At 36.8% G+C, this 17,957-nt stretch overlaps 1 protein-coding gene across 2 annotated transcripts in view; it reads left to right on the forward strand.

The window, feature by feature from the left end:
* tedc1 (tubulin epsilon and delta complex 1) overlaps positions 1–17,957 on the forward strand; it is a 61,519-nt gene that overhangs the window by 28,248 nt on the left and 15,314 nt on the right. For both annotated transcript variants that reach the window (XM_088648855.1, XM_088648856.1), the window contains exon 6: positions 7,301–7,387. In XM_088648855.1, coding sequence (XP_088504981.1) covers positions 7,301–7,387 — 87 coding nt within the window. The remainder of the gene's footprint in view (positions 1–7,300; positions 7,388–17,957) is intronic.

Here is a 17,957-nt window from a genome sequence, read left to right on the forward strand (position 1 = left end):
CCACTAGAGAAAACGGTTTACATTTTTTTAATGAGGAGTTGTAATCTCAATACAAGCAACCTGACTCTCCTATTTCTAACCTACATCTCTGTTGTGAAATGTTAACAAATTATGTTCCTCCCTAATGTTTCCCTTTAAGTCAACTGGTGAAGCAAGTATTCACTTCTCTACCTGATCTTATATGCAGGGGGGTTGCTGGCACATAATGGCTACTATGCATCTTTGTAAGATGATGCTGTTTTAGTGAAAGCTTTTTTCTTTATCTGAGTACAGTAATACAAATTTGTGTAGGAACTGGGATATTGTCAATGTACTGTAAGCACAGTCACTACCATCTTAGATCTTAGACTTTGTAAATCTTTCAGTCACTGTTAATGTAACAATTTACTAAGTCTGGAAGGGCAGCCAGATGTAATTAGTAGTACTGTATATATGTGGTATCTTGCATATTAAGATAAGATAAGATCACTTTATTAGCCATATACAATTTCTTGCATTAGGAATTAATCTTTTTTCGCATACCCCAGCTTGCTCTCCATGAGAAACAGACAGGGAGAGAAGCTTGGGGTCAGAGCGCAGGGTCAGTCATTGTACAGCGGTTAGTTGGGGTTAAGGGCCTTGTTCAGGGGCCCAACGGAGTAGGATTCCTCTGCCAGCTGCGGGATTTGAACCAGCAACCTCCCAGCCACAGGTGCAGATCCTTAGCCACAGTGTCACCGCTCAACCCATATTCCACTTCTTAATGACGAACCATCCTGTACTTAAAGGATTATATTAACCTGCTCAAGAGCTATGCCTCTCTATGACTTTATTCCCAATGTGTTTAGAAAACTCCTTGATCTTCATGGTTGATTTGTCTATTGCTCTTTGAGCAGTTGCTTGAAATTCAATACCTATCTGAGGGAATTCACGGTGACAGATGCATTTACTCTGAAGACAAGTTAAAGCACTTTGACTCCTCAGAGACCGAAATAATTACACTAATTTTGTGACCTTTCATGCAATTCTTCTGTACCTGAATTAATTTAGGGTTGCTGTAACAGAGGGATGAATACTTGTGCAATTGAGAATATTCTTATTTTCGTTGCAAATCTAACTTATTAACATATAAAGGCATTTTGTAAATTTATCAGTGTGGAGTAGATTTAGATTCCAGATAGTCCTGTTTGAAAGTGACATGATTGCAAGTTCAGACAGCAACAAAACTCTGCAGGTGGGTTGAGAATTTTTTTTAAGGAGCTGTACATGTAAAGATCTTGATTTATATAGTAGGATGAAAAGCTATATATACACCATAAATGTAAGGTAGTAGTACTTTTATTCCAGTAATTATTGTGTTTTTAAAAAATGCAAGTAATTTGTCCAAAACATATAACGGGACAGTGTAATGGTATAACCAAACTGTTTTGAAATGACTCATGTAATGGTATTTTTATAGACAGAAAACAATTTCAAATTAATGTTTAAATCCTCCAGTGTATCTGAATTCAGAATCTGTTAAAAAAAACTGAAACTTGTTCTCTGACATTTTTCTATTTCTAAGATTAAAATCTCTGAAGCTGCACTATTCTTGGTTACCGACTTTAACACAGATTCACCTCTGTATTCTTTGGCTTTTATTTCGTTTAATGGAAGGCTTTAAGAAAGCTTCAGTGTGTTCTCTCTTTATTACTGTTTTACAAGGAGCTTTTGTCTTGAGTTCAGCATGCTCAGGCCATTGTTGCTAAGGTTATGTATTTCCATACTATACGTCTTCAAAATAACTTCTTCAGGTGGTAGCGACTGCTCCTCACTCAGTGTATCATAGCACTCAAGGTGGCATTCTCCAGAAAAGAAAAGATGTTGCAAATATCATGCATACCCTTTTAAATTTATTTGTATGATTTATTCACACATGCATAATCTGGGTGACTCAGACTCCTGTTTTTCATATTTTCATCACATGAAAACAGATGGTTGAGTACTGTTCACCACATGGTGTTTTAATTGAGCGCAACCCAAGGTATAGAACTAAAGAAGCACTAAGATTTCTTTTTTATTTTAGATTGCTAGAAAAGTCTAAGAACTCATTTTACATGAATATCAAATAAAAAGTAAAACAATACCAGAAAATCCAAAGAAATCCTTTTGTAAGTTAGCTTCTAACTCAGCATTTGCAGTCTTTTTTTTAATACCTCACCATTATAGAATCCCCAGTTGTTATTCAAATGGGTTCACCACTGCAGCCCTGAGTGCAATACAGAAGAGGTGCAGACATCCTCCTTCTTTCTTACATCATCATTGGCTGGAGAGCTGATTAGATTGGTGCAGCACCCACTGATAACACAAAATCCCAGTTACTGGTGACAAATAATGAAATTCAGTAAATAACAAAAACAAGAAAGGTTTCATGGGTGTTTCTGAATTGCGTGTACAGGTACAGTGTACTGAGTGTACAGGTACAGCAGTGGACAAACAATTTAAATGTCTGGGTACATGAGAGACAAAAAAGTATAGTATGTTCAAATCAAGAGCTTCCATACAGGTGTGGAACAGATGTGTTAATTAAGCAATGGGCAGGCATCCTTAGCTATAATTTGGTTAGCATGACTGAAAGACATGGTCTTCATAGTCACCAGATCTGAATCCATTCGAGGATTATGAATTATTCTGGAATGAAGTCTGAGTGTGTTTTCCACGTACATCAACCAGACTTGAGCTGCAAATGGAGCCACATACCTCCTAAAGAATGCCAGACGCTGATAGACTCTAGGCCCAAAGCCCTAGTGAGTGACTTTATATTGTTGCTTCTATTCTGTTGTCTACTACATTTACATTCTTCTATGTCCTCATCAAGTTAATGCAGGGAAGCAATAAATAAAGCAAACAGAATGCTTGGATACATGGTAAAAAAGTGTGGAATTTAAATGCAGGAAATTTGTGCTTAAGGTCTAAAATGCACTCGTAAGCCCTGATTCAGAATATTGTATATAGTTTTGGTCACCATACTGAAAGGGATAATATAGTGTTAGGAAAGAATTCAAAGAAAAGCAACAAGAATGATACAGATCTGAGGTGGCTGTCATATGCAGACAGTTTAAATAGCTAATTTATTTTCCAATCTAAAACAGAGGAGATTATACAAAATCCATAGGGGTATAGATGGATTCAAACCAGAGGACTGTTCCACACACAATTGGCAGCTCAGTTACCAAGATGGTGCCGTTCCTCTCTAGTTTATGTTGATTATTTTCATGTTATGTCTCAATTTTTGTGTAAAAAATACATGTGTGGCCATTACAAAAGGTCTACAAAGATTCTTGGATCTGAGATTTTGAGCGTCGAATCTGACTTCAGTGGAAATGGAAGTACATGGCTTTGCTTCTCAAGCACAGGGCAAACAGGGACACAAATACAAGAGGAAGCGCGATAGGAGAAATGGTATGTTAGTTTGACTCCGGCAGCATGCCTTTCATCCTCACTCCCCAGTATCCTGCTTGCAAATATGCAATCGCTGGACAGTAAGATTGACTAAATTCCCTGTCAGATCAACACTCAGCACAACATGAGAGACTGCTGCGTCTCCTGTTTCACTGAAGCTTGGCTAAAACCCAGCATTCCCGATACTGCTGTACAACCTGCTGGATTCATGATATACAGAATTGACAGCTGATACTACCAGTAAAAAGAAAGGAGGTAGAATGTGTTTCATGATTAATAACCTTTGTTGCACTGATGTGGAAATTCTCTACAGATCTTGCTGATCTAATCTGGAATACCTATCAAATGTTACCCTGTGGTGTATTGTAGAACTGAACAATAGTTGTTCTTTCCCTTTTCCAGGAGACGTGGGGGGTTTATGTTGCATAATTATGGGGGGAAGTAGTTTCCATGGTTTTCAGTTAGCTTTTCATTGGAAGCTATGCTGTTCAATTAAGTTAGCATTCAGCGTTCTTCTGCATTTGCCCCTTTGTGCCTTGAAACTGTATATTTCTTGTGCTACAAACATTTCCTGCTTATAATGTCTATGATTGTGGAATTGTCTTGGTGCCTTCACTGTGCTACACCTCTGCATATCTCCAGATTTAAACCACGCTTTACTTTTGACCACAGATCTGGACTCTTTGACAACACCACAATTACCTGCATGCTGGTCACCATTGTGCCTGTGTCACTAGCCTGCTGCCTACAACACCTCACTGCCTGCAACTTCTCTATACTTTATCTTCCTTTTGTCCTATACGTGGGTTCACCTTACAACTCACACCTGCTGCTACTTTAAGTATCAGACATAACACATTTGCTGTATTTCTTACAATATACAGTGTGACAGCACACGGGTGGTTGCTGCCACCTTGGGGAACTCCTTCCTACAGATATGTCCCTCTTAGCCTACAGACCATTTTCGCACGTAAGCAAGCACCCTTATCTGAGAGTGGTGATGACTCAGGCCCCTCACCAGGACACCAGGAACACGTAGTGCCACATAGCCAGAGACCTCGGGGCCCTTAGCTCATGGACTGAGATTCAGAGTCTTTAATTTACTCATGCCACTGTCCTATATGATCTCCTCCGAGAACATAAAGGAGGTCCCTTGCCGAGTCTTTTGCTCACAATTCCCTGGGCTCAATGAAGTTCACTTCCAACCATCACCCTCAGAAGCTCAGGGAGCCTCCTACTCTCTTGCTCACTTGGAACCTCTGGCTCCTAGATGTCTCATGGAGCTTCCTGCTTCCCCAAGACAGCCACTGGTCCTGTCACAGCCAGTTAGCCCTTAGACTTCCAGGTCTGCTTCCAGCTGATGAAATGCTCCTAATGTCACCAGGCTGGGCTTCACACACACTGGGACAGACAAGCCTCACTCTTGCTCCCATAACTCTTAATGTAACTACACACTACACATTCTCATAGCACTTATCCACTCATAGTGAGACTCGGCACACTCTCCCTAATTAAAATAGACACAGAACAACTTTGGCACCTAACTCTCAGTGCCCCGTGCTGTGCCTCTGTGGCTGCTGGTGCAGCTTCTCCTTTTCTAGCCTCCACTGCTTTGTCACACGTGGAGATGCTGGCGCACCTCACACCTGTGCTCCGCCATCACTGCATCCCTCACTATTACAGTAGCTCCTATACTCAACTCACTCTACACACTGACCTCCTTGATAGCCCTTTTCTTCCGCACTGTAATAGGCTACCTTTCCTTTAACTCTCTAGGCTCCATACACTAAACAGTCTTTTAAGGCTTCAGTCACACAGTCCCCTCCAAGACTACAGTTCTTCCTGGTCCCTTCTGTTTTAAAGCTCCAAAGTTTTTCCCAGTTTCTTCCAGAACTGTGGTTCACTCTCAGTGCCCCTAATTGGGGTTTAGCTGCAGCCATTAGGCTGCCATCTCTCTGGCAACTGTAAGGCAGACATTGTCTTGCTTCGGCTTGGCTCTCTCACAGCCGAACCTCTGCATACGGAGGATCTGATCTCCCACTTCCGCTCTCGCCTGCAGCTAGTGCAAGACTGTTGGCTTCTTTGGGAAGTGTTCAGCTTATACAGTACTTAAAGTGTTCTCACAGCTGGGGCTCATTAGCTCTTAAACTTTTCTAAGATGTGGTTACTAAGGCAATGTGTCATTCTCTGGTGAGAGCTCTGCCTCCACACTGAACACATTCTGTATCTCCACAACAGGAAACAACAGTACTCAAACCAACCCAATGTTATTGCACTTAACGCTCCCTATTTTGGTTTTTGGTTTTGGTCTGAGATCTAGACTTATCCTCTATTGTTCAGATTCTTGAACACTAACTTTACCCGTCTCTTTAGATAAGTCAATTTTATAATCTTTGTAGATGTTGTTTTCTTTTTACTCAGTTTTGCCTGAGGCTGGGGCTAAATAAGTTGGACACTGCAGCTGTATTTATAATGTGCATCTCTAATTGATATAACCAAGAGGCTGCCCATTGGTATAATAGATGCTGTTTTGTCTCATCTGAGACTTTACCGTTCACCATTCTATCTCCCTGGGAGTATGATGCTTTCTGTTTGTTCCCATTCTCTTTTATAGTGAGATAAATCAGCTCACTGCAGTGTCTTGCAGACTGCATACTAACATTCTGTTTTGTGTCTGGAGTGGTCGCCCACTGGCTTTAGCAGTCTGAGTTGATTCTGTCATCACTCCAGATTCTTCTGCTGCAGCACACTACCTAACGAGCAAGATCAGCCGAAAAGTCCCTTTTTTATGGAACTGTCTTATCCTTATAAGTTGAGCAGTGATCCAGAGAACCCAACTTAAGCTCTGAGCAGAATCATTTACTAGCTGATCCACTTAGTGACTCATTTTTTAATTTTTCAAGCTACCATTTCATTTGATAAAAAGTGAAATATTCTGCTTTACAGCAGAATTAAGCAACATTATCTGCACCTTCTTAATGCCTCGGTTTAGTGTTTTCTTAGTTAAGCACAGACTGTCCCCTAACACAGATAACTGCAAGTTTAATTTAATTAAAATGTGATTAGGTTCACGCTGTATCACAAAGGGTTGCATTTGTACAGATCATTAGAATAAACTCCTTTGACTTTTTTTTGTTTTTTTGGAGATTTTGAGGCATTGAACAACTTGGGAAAGATCTGAATTAAGAATTTTACAGAGAACAAGATCCATTTGGAAGGAACAGCAGACATTTATCTTTTTTGTGCCTGAGCAAGGACCTCCAGGCATGGAAAGCATTTCCATTACAGAAAATATTTGCAACAGGGAGCTCCCAGTGGGTCTATTGTTGGTTTGAACAATTTTGAATAAACACAGTACAGAATTTGTTATGTTGTTATTTATTTAGTATTATTTTGGGTTTTGCCTTGAGGCTGTTTGTTCAGACATTTTTTTTACTGATTCAGAAAATTAGCACCGAAATGCTCTTAGGATGTGGGAAATCACAAAATGTACTTTGTTTTTGGGTATTTTTCTCTCTTTGCAGTTTGCGATACTTTACCATGTTATTTTAAAACATGGCATTGATAACATGGCACCATTCTAGTTTATAAAACAATCATGCTTTTTGAACAAGCTACCTATATTTATGAGCTCTTCATATACTACACATATATGATGTCATCATAGTGCAATTACTGTAAGTAAAGACGATGTACTCTGATGTTAATTCTTTGTTTTGTTTGTCCTTCTGTGACATTCATAGTTAAACCAGATCCCTCACAGTTCTTGCCTGTGGAACATACTTGATGGTTCTTCTGTCATTGCAGAGTCTGCTTGTGTGCCTACTGAGCTGAGCAGCATGCTGCTATGTGTATTGCAATAACCTCCCTTGTTTTGTAGATCTTGAAGATGCTGCAGTCTGAGATTGCTCTGCTGGAGAGTTACTTGGAATGGAAACGCCTGGAGCCACTATACTGGTGTTGGATGGTATGTTTCACTAAATGTTGCACACGAATTGTACATAATATCCTACTTTTTTATTTTCTTTTGCTCTGAACTTTTCAGTGCAATGCAGGAAAATAGATCAGATTCTCATTGCAGACTGGCTTTATTCATTGTAGGTTTTTCAAAGCTGCAGGCCCTTGTGCAAATTGGACTGATGGAAGAACAAACATATTTTGACATTGTTAATGTCACATAAGTATACTAAAACCACAGCTGCAATATTTATGGTATATGATGCAAATTGGCAAATTATTGTTACAGTTTTATTTAAAAAATGAATGGAACCTTCATGAGAAACATGAAATGGAAACAAAAGACAACAACACTGGCCTGGAGCTGGTTTTCAAGGATGAAGTTTGTTCAAGCAATTAGATTGATCTTTTTATGAATTAAATCAAGTCTGACTAAACTGGGGTTGTTTCTTGTTCTATTTTCTATTTATACTTAACTTATGAGGATCTGTAAAATGTAGTTTTCACTTTGACATTATAGAGTGTTTTGCCTTTTGATAGCCACTGTATGTATCTGAATTTGTTTTGTAGTCCTGCTGACTTTTGTAGGGTACAACACATGGCTTGGGGTGTGTACAAATATAAAATATATTTCTTCTTTTTGCATTTTTCTCAAAGCTGTCTGCTTCATGAAACACAGGAAGTTCACATTCTGATATGTGCGTTAAGTAACGATAACTGTCAATACCTCTGTTATATCCTTCAGTTCTCACAACTACTGTAGTTGTATTGCTATGTTAACAAAAAGGATAATATTTTAGTAAAATATTAAGAACAGATCACCTTGCTAACCAAAGACCTTTTATAATAACCAACAAAAGTTGCAACTTTGTACAAATTTGTAGACTTCCAGAGAGTGAAATGTAATAGCATAAAAAAGCCACAAATGAAATGAGGTCATTCAGGACATTTAGTCCATTTGGTAGATTTTAGCTAATTGATTTGAGGATGTAATCCAGACATTGAAAGAAGCCTACTGTTCTTGGATTTTAATGCGCTTCCACATTGCTCCTACTTGTGACCTCTTGTCAGTGATTTAGTGCTAATATTGAAGAAGTTCACTGAGTTGACTTTGTCAGTGCCTTTGAAGATTTTGAATATTTGGATCAGGTTTCTAGTGGCAGGGTGGTGCAGTGGTTAGCACTGCTGCCTTGCAGTGCTGGCCCTGGGCTCAATTCCAGACCTGGGGTGCTATCTACATGGTGTTTCTATGTTCTCCTCATGTTCCTACTGGTTTTCCTTGAATCAAGAGTTCCTGACTGATTCCTTCATTTGATTCACTAAATTCATTTGGCATAGTGAGAAGAATCAGGATTTGAGCTTATTATATGAGCACAGGAAATGGTTTAACTCCAATCCCGAAGCTTAGAGAACAAAAGAGAGAATGTGGAAACTCAAGTTGAATGTGATACAGTAAAATTTAAACAATCATAAAGTGTCAGACCCATAAAAACACATATATAGCCCTCATATAGCCTTTGAGGGCTGTGCATGAAGAATGGATTTTGCTCATTATTTCAAACAGCTATTGATTTAACTTTCCAAAAAATCCTGAGTTATATCAGAAAATAATAATAAATTCGGGATATTCTACAATAGGAAAGCACATTTCTGTTTTTAAGTTTCAATATGGTCTTCAACTGTGAATACAAATGTGACCTAAATGAGGTAAATAACAACATCACGTCCTGTTTTATTAGTCTTTTGTCATCCTTCCATTGTTAAATGTTTAGCTGATAAACTTGATTTGCTCTGACATCTGCAGAAATTAGAATGTAAAATTTATGTTACAGTTTTATTGTTTCTATTAGTTCTTCATTAATTATTTGACCTTACCTTTGGTGAGACCTTTGTGTTCTAAATAGAAATCTAAATTTTATGTCATGTTGTTGCTTTACTACTGTATGCAACAAACAAGCTAAGCTCTCATCAGCTTAACTGTCTATATCCAATATTTCCTCTAGGCTCTTTCCAAAAATATAATCTTCTTTCTAAAACTACATATTTTTTCATGTGGAAGAGGGAAAATTACCAACTTTTTATCAACTTTATATTATAGCTAATGTTTTGTAACTTCATAAATGATTAAGCATTATATTATTAATTATTTCTCTGAATAAGGTATTAGGTTGTGCTGTTTTATTTGATCATTTAGTTTTTAATTTTGCTATAGTAAAATGCTACAAAGTAATATGCTCTTCTACAAGCAAGCTACAGAATAAATATAGGGTCTAAGAAAACATTACTGTATTAATTGAATTAAATTAAATTGAATTAAACAAGTGAATCAAACTTTCCTATAAAGTAATTATTATATATAATAACTATTTTATATTATGTAAGTCATTGTTACCAATAGGGTGTCAAAAAATAGAAATTATAGGATGGGACTAACTATAATTAAAGTAAATAAAGATATGCCAAAAAGACATCTGAGCAGTTTATACAATTTTGAAGCACCTGAGTTCTTTATCTTCTGGCACACCACTGGAGAAAGAGTAATAAATCAAAAGGAGATCAGACATGCACAAAAAGGGTGTGCACAGGGTGATATAGCTGCTGCTTAAAACTATAGCCAGCAGCTATATCACACTGTAACTCTCAAATGGCTACCCACCAAAGCTAAGCAGGTTTTGTTGTGAGTCTGGCCAGTATCTAGATAATGTAGGAGACCTTCTGGGAAAGCTGAGGTTGCTGCTGGAAGAGGTGTGAGTGGGACCAAAAGGGAGCACTCACTCCGCGGTCTGTGTAGGTCCTAATGTCCCAGCATCGTGATGGGGACACTATACTATAAAAAAGGCACCGTCCTTCGGATGAGACATAAAAAAGGAGGTCCTGACTCTCTGTGGTCATTGAAAATTCCAGGGTGTTTCTTAAAAAGCATAGGGGTAACTGCAATTTGTAACCCCAAATTTCCCCCTGGCGTTTATCAATCACTGCCTCCTAATAATCCCCATTTATTAATTGGCTTCATTACTCTGTTCTCCCTACATATACAGTAGCTGTTGTGTGGTAAACATACTTGGTGGTGGGGGAGGGAAGTCCCCATTACCTGTAAAGCGCTTTTAATGGAGTTCCCTGAAAAGCACTATATAAGTCTAATAAATTATTATTAATACGTTTAACAAACCTCAGATTGGCAATTGAGCTCCTGAGACACTCCCATTTGCTTAGCGTGTAGAGAGAACACTATTCAAAATCTTGAAAAATCAGGTCAGGACAGCCAGTTTGAATTAAAGATTGGTAAATGATACAAATAATAGTAGAAAACAGGGGAGGCTTTGAGTTAATTCTAATATGAAACCTATCTGCATATTTCAAAGTGATTGATTTGGTAACTTAATGCTGGAAATGTAGGGAAAATGATGTAATAAAAAATAAAATTTAAAAAGCCATTATGATTCTAAATCAAAGTTTGCTCTGTAAGAATATTACTGTCCTGTATCCTTTTTATAGTAAGTTATTATTCAACCTATACTTAAGTTGTTATTCATACTACACTATACAGTAGTAAGTTATTTATGCTACATGTACAGTATTACATTCTTTATTGGGGAAGAAAAACAATTACATATACAGTCATGTGAAATGGAAAGTACAACTTCTTAAGATGTTATGGTTTAAAATACAATACATACCATTCTATGGTATATATTATATTTATGTTATTGAGCAGGATGTTAATGCATAATAAAAATAGAAAATCATATGTCTAATTTCAAGATACAAGATTAAGGGCTTCAGTTGTCTTTCCATTTTTTTTGTTTCATATGAGCAGAAATAGTTCTGGTGTTGAAGAATCATTATAAATTTGTAGCTCTGAAGTCAGGGTAACATTATTCTATTCTATTTAAAATGTTGATTGACAACCACAGCAGTTTTTAGAGATCAAGCTTAGTATGAACAGAGTGCACAGAGATGTACTGTACTGTACAGATCATCCTTTTTTTAATTTACCAAGAAACTCTAAATTTAACTGATGTCTGATTTAACACGCATTACAAATTCATCCTGATTCACAGCTCTCTGCAGATGCAAAAAATCAAATAACTCAAATTTGACATATTGTATCCATCTTCACAGTTGAAAATGCTTAGCTTTTTGGCAGGTAATAACATTTAAATGTCAAAATGGAAAGTAATACATGGTAAAGAAGAAGTTGAAGTTGAGTCAGATCCAGCCAGAGAAGAGCAAAGTGATAAATTCTTGGGCTCAGAGGAATTACCTACACTGACAGGCAAATGGAACTGAACCTCTAGTATCGGACAGAGAATATTACAGGTGAACCTGATGCAAGTATTCAAAATCTCAATTGACTTTAGAATTTTGCTTAAAATTGAGAACAGGGAGAAGTCGTTTATGCAAAGGATTGTATGGAGTATGGAATAAACTAGCCATGTGCAGGTGATACCCTGATGTCTTTGACGAAACAGCTGGATGTAATCCTTGGTTCAATTACATGCTAACTGCCAAATGGGCTAGATAAACCAAATGGTTTTGTAAGTGTCCTTGTGTTTTTGACAATGTTGTAGAAGTAGGGCTTTGTGTGAAACGGTCCTGTTTGTGCTGTTACTAAGTGCCATAACCCTGTGACAAATGTGGGAATATTTGAGTCATTTTCATTCTATTAGATACCAGTTAACAAAATTATCTATAATGTATTTTGCTATGTGTGGGTACCAAAATACAATTCTGATAAATCTATGAGAATTCTAATAATTTGCTTTTAATTAATATAAAAAAAACTTTCCTTTCAGGCATTTCTACATATTTTTTACTTGAAATTCAGTTTCTATAACAAACAGTTATTTCCATATAGAGTCACAACATGGCATTCCTAAAAATAATGAGTAAGGCAAGTTATAGTTGTGAGTCCTATAGCTGAAAATTAAATTGAATTGTGCCATGTTACCAGTTTTGAATGATCGTAAATCAAATGCTGGAGCTGTGATTTCAGAACTTTGCATATATAAATTACTTTGTATATTTTGTCCATCAAAATACATTTTCTTGAAATAAATAATATAATCGATATTGCAGAATTACCCAGGGTTTGTATAAATATAGAGAAAACACTTAGACCAATTACCATTTTTACTTCTTCATGCCATATATGATTAACGTAGGATGGTTATTTAAAAAACCATGTCAGGATAGTGATTCACTTTCTTTAAAATTCCATTGGTTAGTTAGTGGATGACGCAGTTTCATTCTTTGTGCCTGTGCCTTTCTTTGTAGCCTGATCGGTTGTTGCATTCAAAAGGACATATAAGCCATGTCACAACACCTCAACAATACAGGGAATATTAGAGCCAAGTGCTAAAAATTTGCATAAGATGAAGTCAAACCCCTTCATCAGGCTTGAAACATTTTTTAAAAAAAATTGGACTTGCCAAGCAGAATGTTACTTTATAAAGGGCATTTTTAACATCATGATAGAGAACAGAAGTTTATTTTTCTTTCCTGTTGCTTTGTTCCACTGACACTCTAATCTGTTTCTGTTCTTTAAGCTGCCAGTAGCTCAGTGGATATGAAATTTGTCCTTAATGATCTCAGTGCCAGAAAGCTCTCAAGACTGCAACAGATGTTAAAGAAAAATACAAACCATAAAAAACAATTTAAAAGTGTTGTTTTTTTCTTACGGTGTACTTATCACACATAAACTTATCACTGTATAATTCAGAATTTCTTAAAGATTTTTTGTTAATCATCTTACTTTTGAGTAGAATGTACAGAAGAATGAAGATAATGGCAGCTGATATTCGGCAGCTGTAATGCACATTATGAGCTTCATTCACAAAGATTTCGGAAATGACTGCAAATTCACCTGCAAATTCGGTGCAATTAGACATGAGCAATGTCGGTGCAATTAGACACGAGCAATGTAGAGGCTGCGTCTATAAAGGGCAATGTAAAATTACACAAAACTAAAAAATGCAAGTTATATTAAAAGATGTGCCTTATCAGAAGGTGCACCTGAAGAAAGGCATCTTAAGTGGAATATGCAGTGCTTTTGAACTTGCGTGGAATGATAGGAGAAATTTCATTTAGAATTTGTTTTTTTTTGTTGTTGAATATCAAATATAAACTAAGAAATGTTTAGATAAAATAATATCTTTCTCGAGATATACTGTATATGATCTCATTGGAGCTGCATATTATGAATGCTAGGGTGTAATGTGGTTTTAACTTGTTTGGATAGAAGGGAGGTAAATTGGCCCTATTGACAAGGTAATCCTGCTCCTCCACCATCTGCACCCCATAGTGAATTGATCAAGATCAGGAAGATGTGCTTGGTTGGGGTGGCTGAGCAGAGAACATCATGAAGGAAAGTCTTTAAATGAAGGAGAGAGCAAATGATTGATATCTATGTTTAGATAAACCACTCCTGCTAAAGAGGTTTTTATAGGAAAGATTCAGCTCATTACAACTGATTTCCATGAGTGCTGTCCAGGCATGTCTGATAGTAAGAACCATTATTTTAAGTACTATATACATATTTTTACTCTCATGACTACTGTCTTTCCACACCCTTTGCATACTGTACGTGCATAGTTTGCACAGAATTGTGTTATTGTAGAAATAGTCATCAATCATGCTATAGGCCTGTATCCTTACCATCCTGTAATTAATGGAAAACCAGCTTTTTTTAACATGTTCTTTAGGTTTTCATTATTTTTCTACTTGAGGATTAAAATGCAGTAATAATTTTACTGCAATTAATGTAGTACATCTACAGTATAGATCAAATGCTACTGAGGATTACATGTTGTTTTTCTGATTCATTGTTGTGAACAACAGAAAACCACGGTTAGAGCTGCATTAAAAAGAATATCCAGTTATATCAAAGTGTAATCTCCAATAAAATTAAATGAGTACTAACATTAAGCTATGTGGATGGATTCAGAATGAATAGCAATGAAGATATTATTTGAATATGAATGCATTTATTACACAAAATATTGATTGAAGGTTACAAAATAGACTATAGACTATAGACATAATAGACTGTATGCTTATCACTAGGTTTGATCTATTTTTAATTGCATTTGTTTCTGCAATTTACTTTTAAACGAAGCAACTGCTCCTCATTTTGTCAATTATAGGTCTACCATCTTTCATGTGTCATTGTGTGGCGACACATTGATTGTATGATGAGAAAGACAAATCTGTGCAGAGATTAGACCATTAAAAGACTTGATCAAGCTTTTATAGAAGATACACATTCATATTTCTGTAATGTTACCTTGTCCAGATATTTAGCATCTTTTTAGCTCTTTATCTATTAATCCATTTTCTAAACCTCTTTATTTAATACAGGGGCTCAGAGCCTTATCCACCAAGCAACAGGTACAAAGCGGGATACACCCTGGACAGGACACCAGTCCATCGCTGTGCACTCAAGTACAGTACACAAACATGCACACATTAATGCAGCAGCATTGCAAGGCATCACTGTGCTGCCCTCTGATAGTTGTTAATTCCATTTCACATTAAGTAGATACATAAAAAGCCAAGGATACAGGTAGTACAAGTATATTTGCATTATTTATAATTTTCTGAAAGCCTTGGATGTGGTTAATAAATGAAAAGAGATCATTCTGACCTAATTTAATGTATGTGAATGGATTGAGAACTGGTTAACAAGCAGAACAGAGTTAAAATTACAGGAGAGAACTCTAATTGGAGTTCTAGTCCTGTTTTTTTTTCAGATTTGCATAAATGATCTAGCTCTACTGTAGCTAGTCAAAGTTTCAGTCAAAAAACCTAGAACAAAGGCAATACAAAAAGACTTACAGTTTATTGTCCAGGACTGGTCAAACTGGTTGACAAATGAAATTTAACATAATAATAATAATAATAATAAATATTGCTTACATCTATATAGTGCTTTTCTGGACACTCCACTCAAAGCACTTTACGGGTAATGGGGAATCCCCTCCACCACCACCACCAGTGTGCAGCATCCACCTGGATGATGCGACAGTGGCCATAGTGCGCCAGAACGCTCACCACACACCTGCTATCAGTGGGGAGGAGAGCAGAGTAATGAAGCAATAATGATGGGGATTATTAGGAGGCCATGATTGGTAAGGGCCAATGGGAAATTTGGCCAGGACACCAGGGTTACACCCCTACTCTTTTCGAGAAACGCCCTGGGATTTTTAATGACCACAGAGAGTCAGGACCTCAGTTTTACGTCTCATCCGAAGGACGGCGCCTGTTTACAGTATAGTCTCCACGTCACTATACTGGGGCATTAGGACCCACATAGACCGCAGGGTGAGTGCCCCCTGCTGGCCCCACTAACACCTCTTCCAGCAGCAACCTTAGTTTTTCCCAGGAGGTCTCCCATCCAGGTACTGACCAGGCTCACACCTGCTTAGCTTCAGTGGGCTGCCAGTTGTGAGTTGCAGGTTGATATGGCTGCTGGCCATGGGTAACATGGGGGACTATTGAATATTACAGTACATACAGGAAGCAAACATGCATTATAAATATAAGATGGGTGATTCATCTTGAGGACAAAACTTATGAAGAGGATATGGAAGATGAGCATGAGAACATAAGAAATGTGATATGCAAGAGATTCAAAATAACCCATTTGGTATTTTGTATCTAACTGATCTGTGAAGACTTTTTTGTACTGTACATATCCATTATGAGCAATGGACTTTGTACTCATAAGTTTTAGAAAGCAATTTTGTACAAGCAAGCTTAGGTAGGAAGCGCTTGCCATGGCAACCCGCAACCACAAGCAAGGTAAGAGGAAGTCAGCTATTACTATTTCAGAAATTGAATGAAACTGAATGATTACAAACAAGTGCAAGTCTACGATAATAACCACTTTGTCTTTTGAAGATTGACTCTTTTTTAAAGCAAAATGTTAACAAGTACTAATATGCATACATACAGTATATGAATCTGCGTATGTGAAGAATTTTGTTACAATTACATTTTTTACTCTTTAATGAATAAAACAAGCAAATAAATGTAAAATAAATTATAATAAGATTAAGAATAGTTGACAGAATGAGGGTCAAGCTAAGATCATAAGACAAGAGAAGAAGTATAAGCTCCAAATAAGTAGCTGAAAAACAACTCCTTATTTGGAGGATGCTAGCCATCGCAAAACTGGTTTTGAAGTGGTAAACTGGATTAATTGAAGACAAAGTAAGACTGTATCCCCCACCACAGTCTAGCACTTCGAGAGAAAAAAAGCAGTCCAGTTAGAGAAAAAAGTTGAGTTGCAGGGTGTACTCTTTTGGAGCAAACTGTAACTCCCATGCATGTAAAATAAAAGACCTACGTTGCTGCAACAGTTGAGTGCCGCATGATTATTTACATCCCACAGAGGGAAGAAAGAAAATTTTATCAACATCACTCAGTTGTTGTTTGAAAGAAGTTGAGGTTTCAGGTTCAAATACATAGCTGGGTAGTACGTTCTCTACTCCCACAACCGTTTGAATGAGAAAGTGCCACCTGTTCTCATTTTTGCGATGCACTTCCATGTGGCATCTACTTGTGTTCCCTGGTGCTCCAACAAATCGAGTAAGCAAGGTATTAATCATTTCAGCTTCTGCTGCTGACATTTTTGTGGGCATTTTCCCTGTCACTTTGGAGAGAGTTGAAGTCTACCATAATAACCACTTCTTCTTTTGCAGATTTAATATTTTAAAGAAAATTGTAATCAAATTATATAGTGTTAAATTATCATTAATATTTTTTATTTAATTGTGTATAACACCATTTGTTAATATGTGTATAACATCAATGTTATACACTATATACACGTTTATATGTTATACAATGTAAACGGATCCATGTTAATAACAACGCTGGTGGTGTATAACAATATTTGCATATTTTTGTATTTATATATTTGGAGTGTGATCCATATAGAGTCTGAGATTCTTACATTTTCTAAAACCTATTTAAAGAATTATTGGCTTTTGTTTCTTGATCACGGAACAGATATAAGAAAGTCAATAGAAGAATTGTTTGAAAACTGTTATTTCAGATTTTGCATTTTCAGTCTATAGGACATGAAACTACCTCAAGCCAATTTGAGATGCATGCTTTTCTAGTTCACTGAATTTAAAATGTAGATACTGCTGGTTTACTGCTAAGCTTCCAAGCTTGTTACTTATTCTGGTCACCTGTAATGTAGTCCTCCAACCTTGAGAAGTCAGTGTAGTCCACTCAGTCAGAAATTATCTGCTTATCTCCTTGTCCTGAGAAACCAAAGTCTAATAATGCAATATCTGTCAGTGCCATCATTTTACAAAATGTATTCTAAATAATGTAAAAGGTACAGACAGTACAAAAATGCTAGCAAATGCCAATAGTGTGTAAGTAAAAGATATATATGTCGCTTGATACAGAAAAAGTCTTGTGCCATGAAAGAAAATTTAGTAAAGCTTAGAGGATCATAAGAACATAAGAGTTAGAGATTGTGCAGTCTTGATTTCTGCTGGAAGTAGTAAGATTAGTAATAACTGAGCAACAATTTCTTAATTTTCTAATATGCCATGAAATAA

Source organism: Lepisosteus platostomus, chromosome 10, assembly GCF_059453375.1.
Source record: "Lepisosteus platostomus isolate fLepPlt1 chromosome 10, fLepPlt1.hap1, whole genome shotgun sequence".
NCBI classification, from domain to species: domain Eukaryota; kingdom Metazoa; phylum Chordata; class Actinopteri; order Semionotiformes; family Lepisosteidae; genus Lepisosteus; species Lepisosteus platostomus.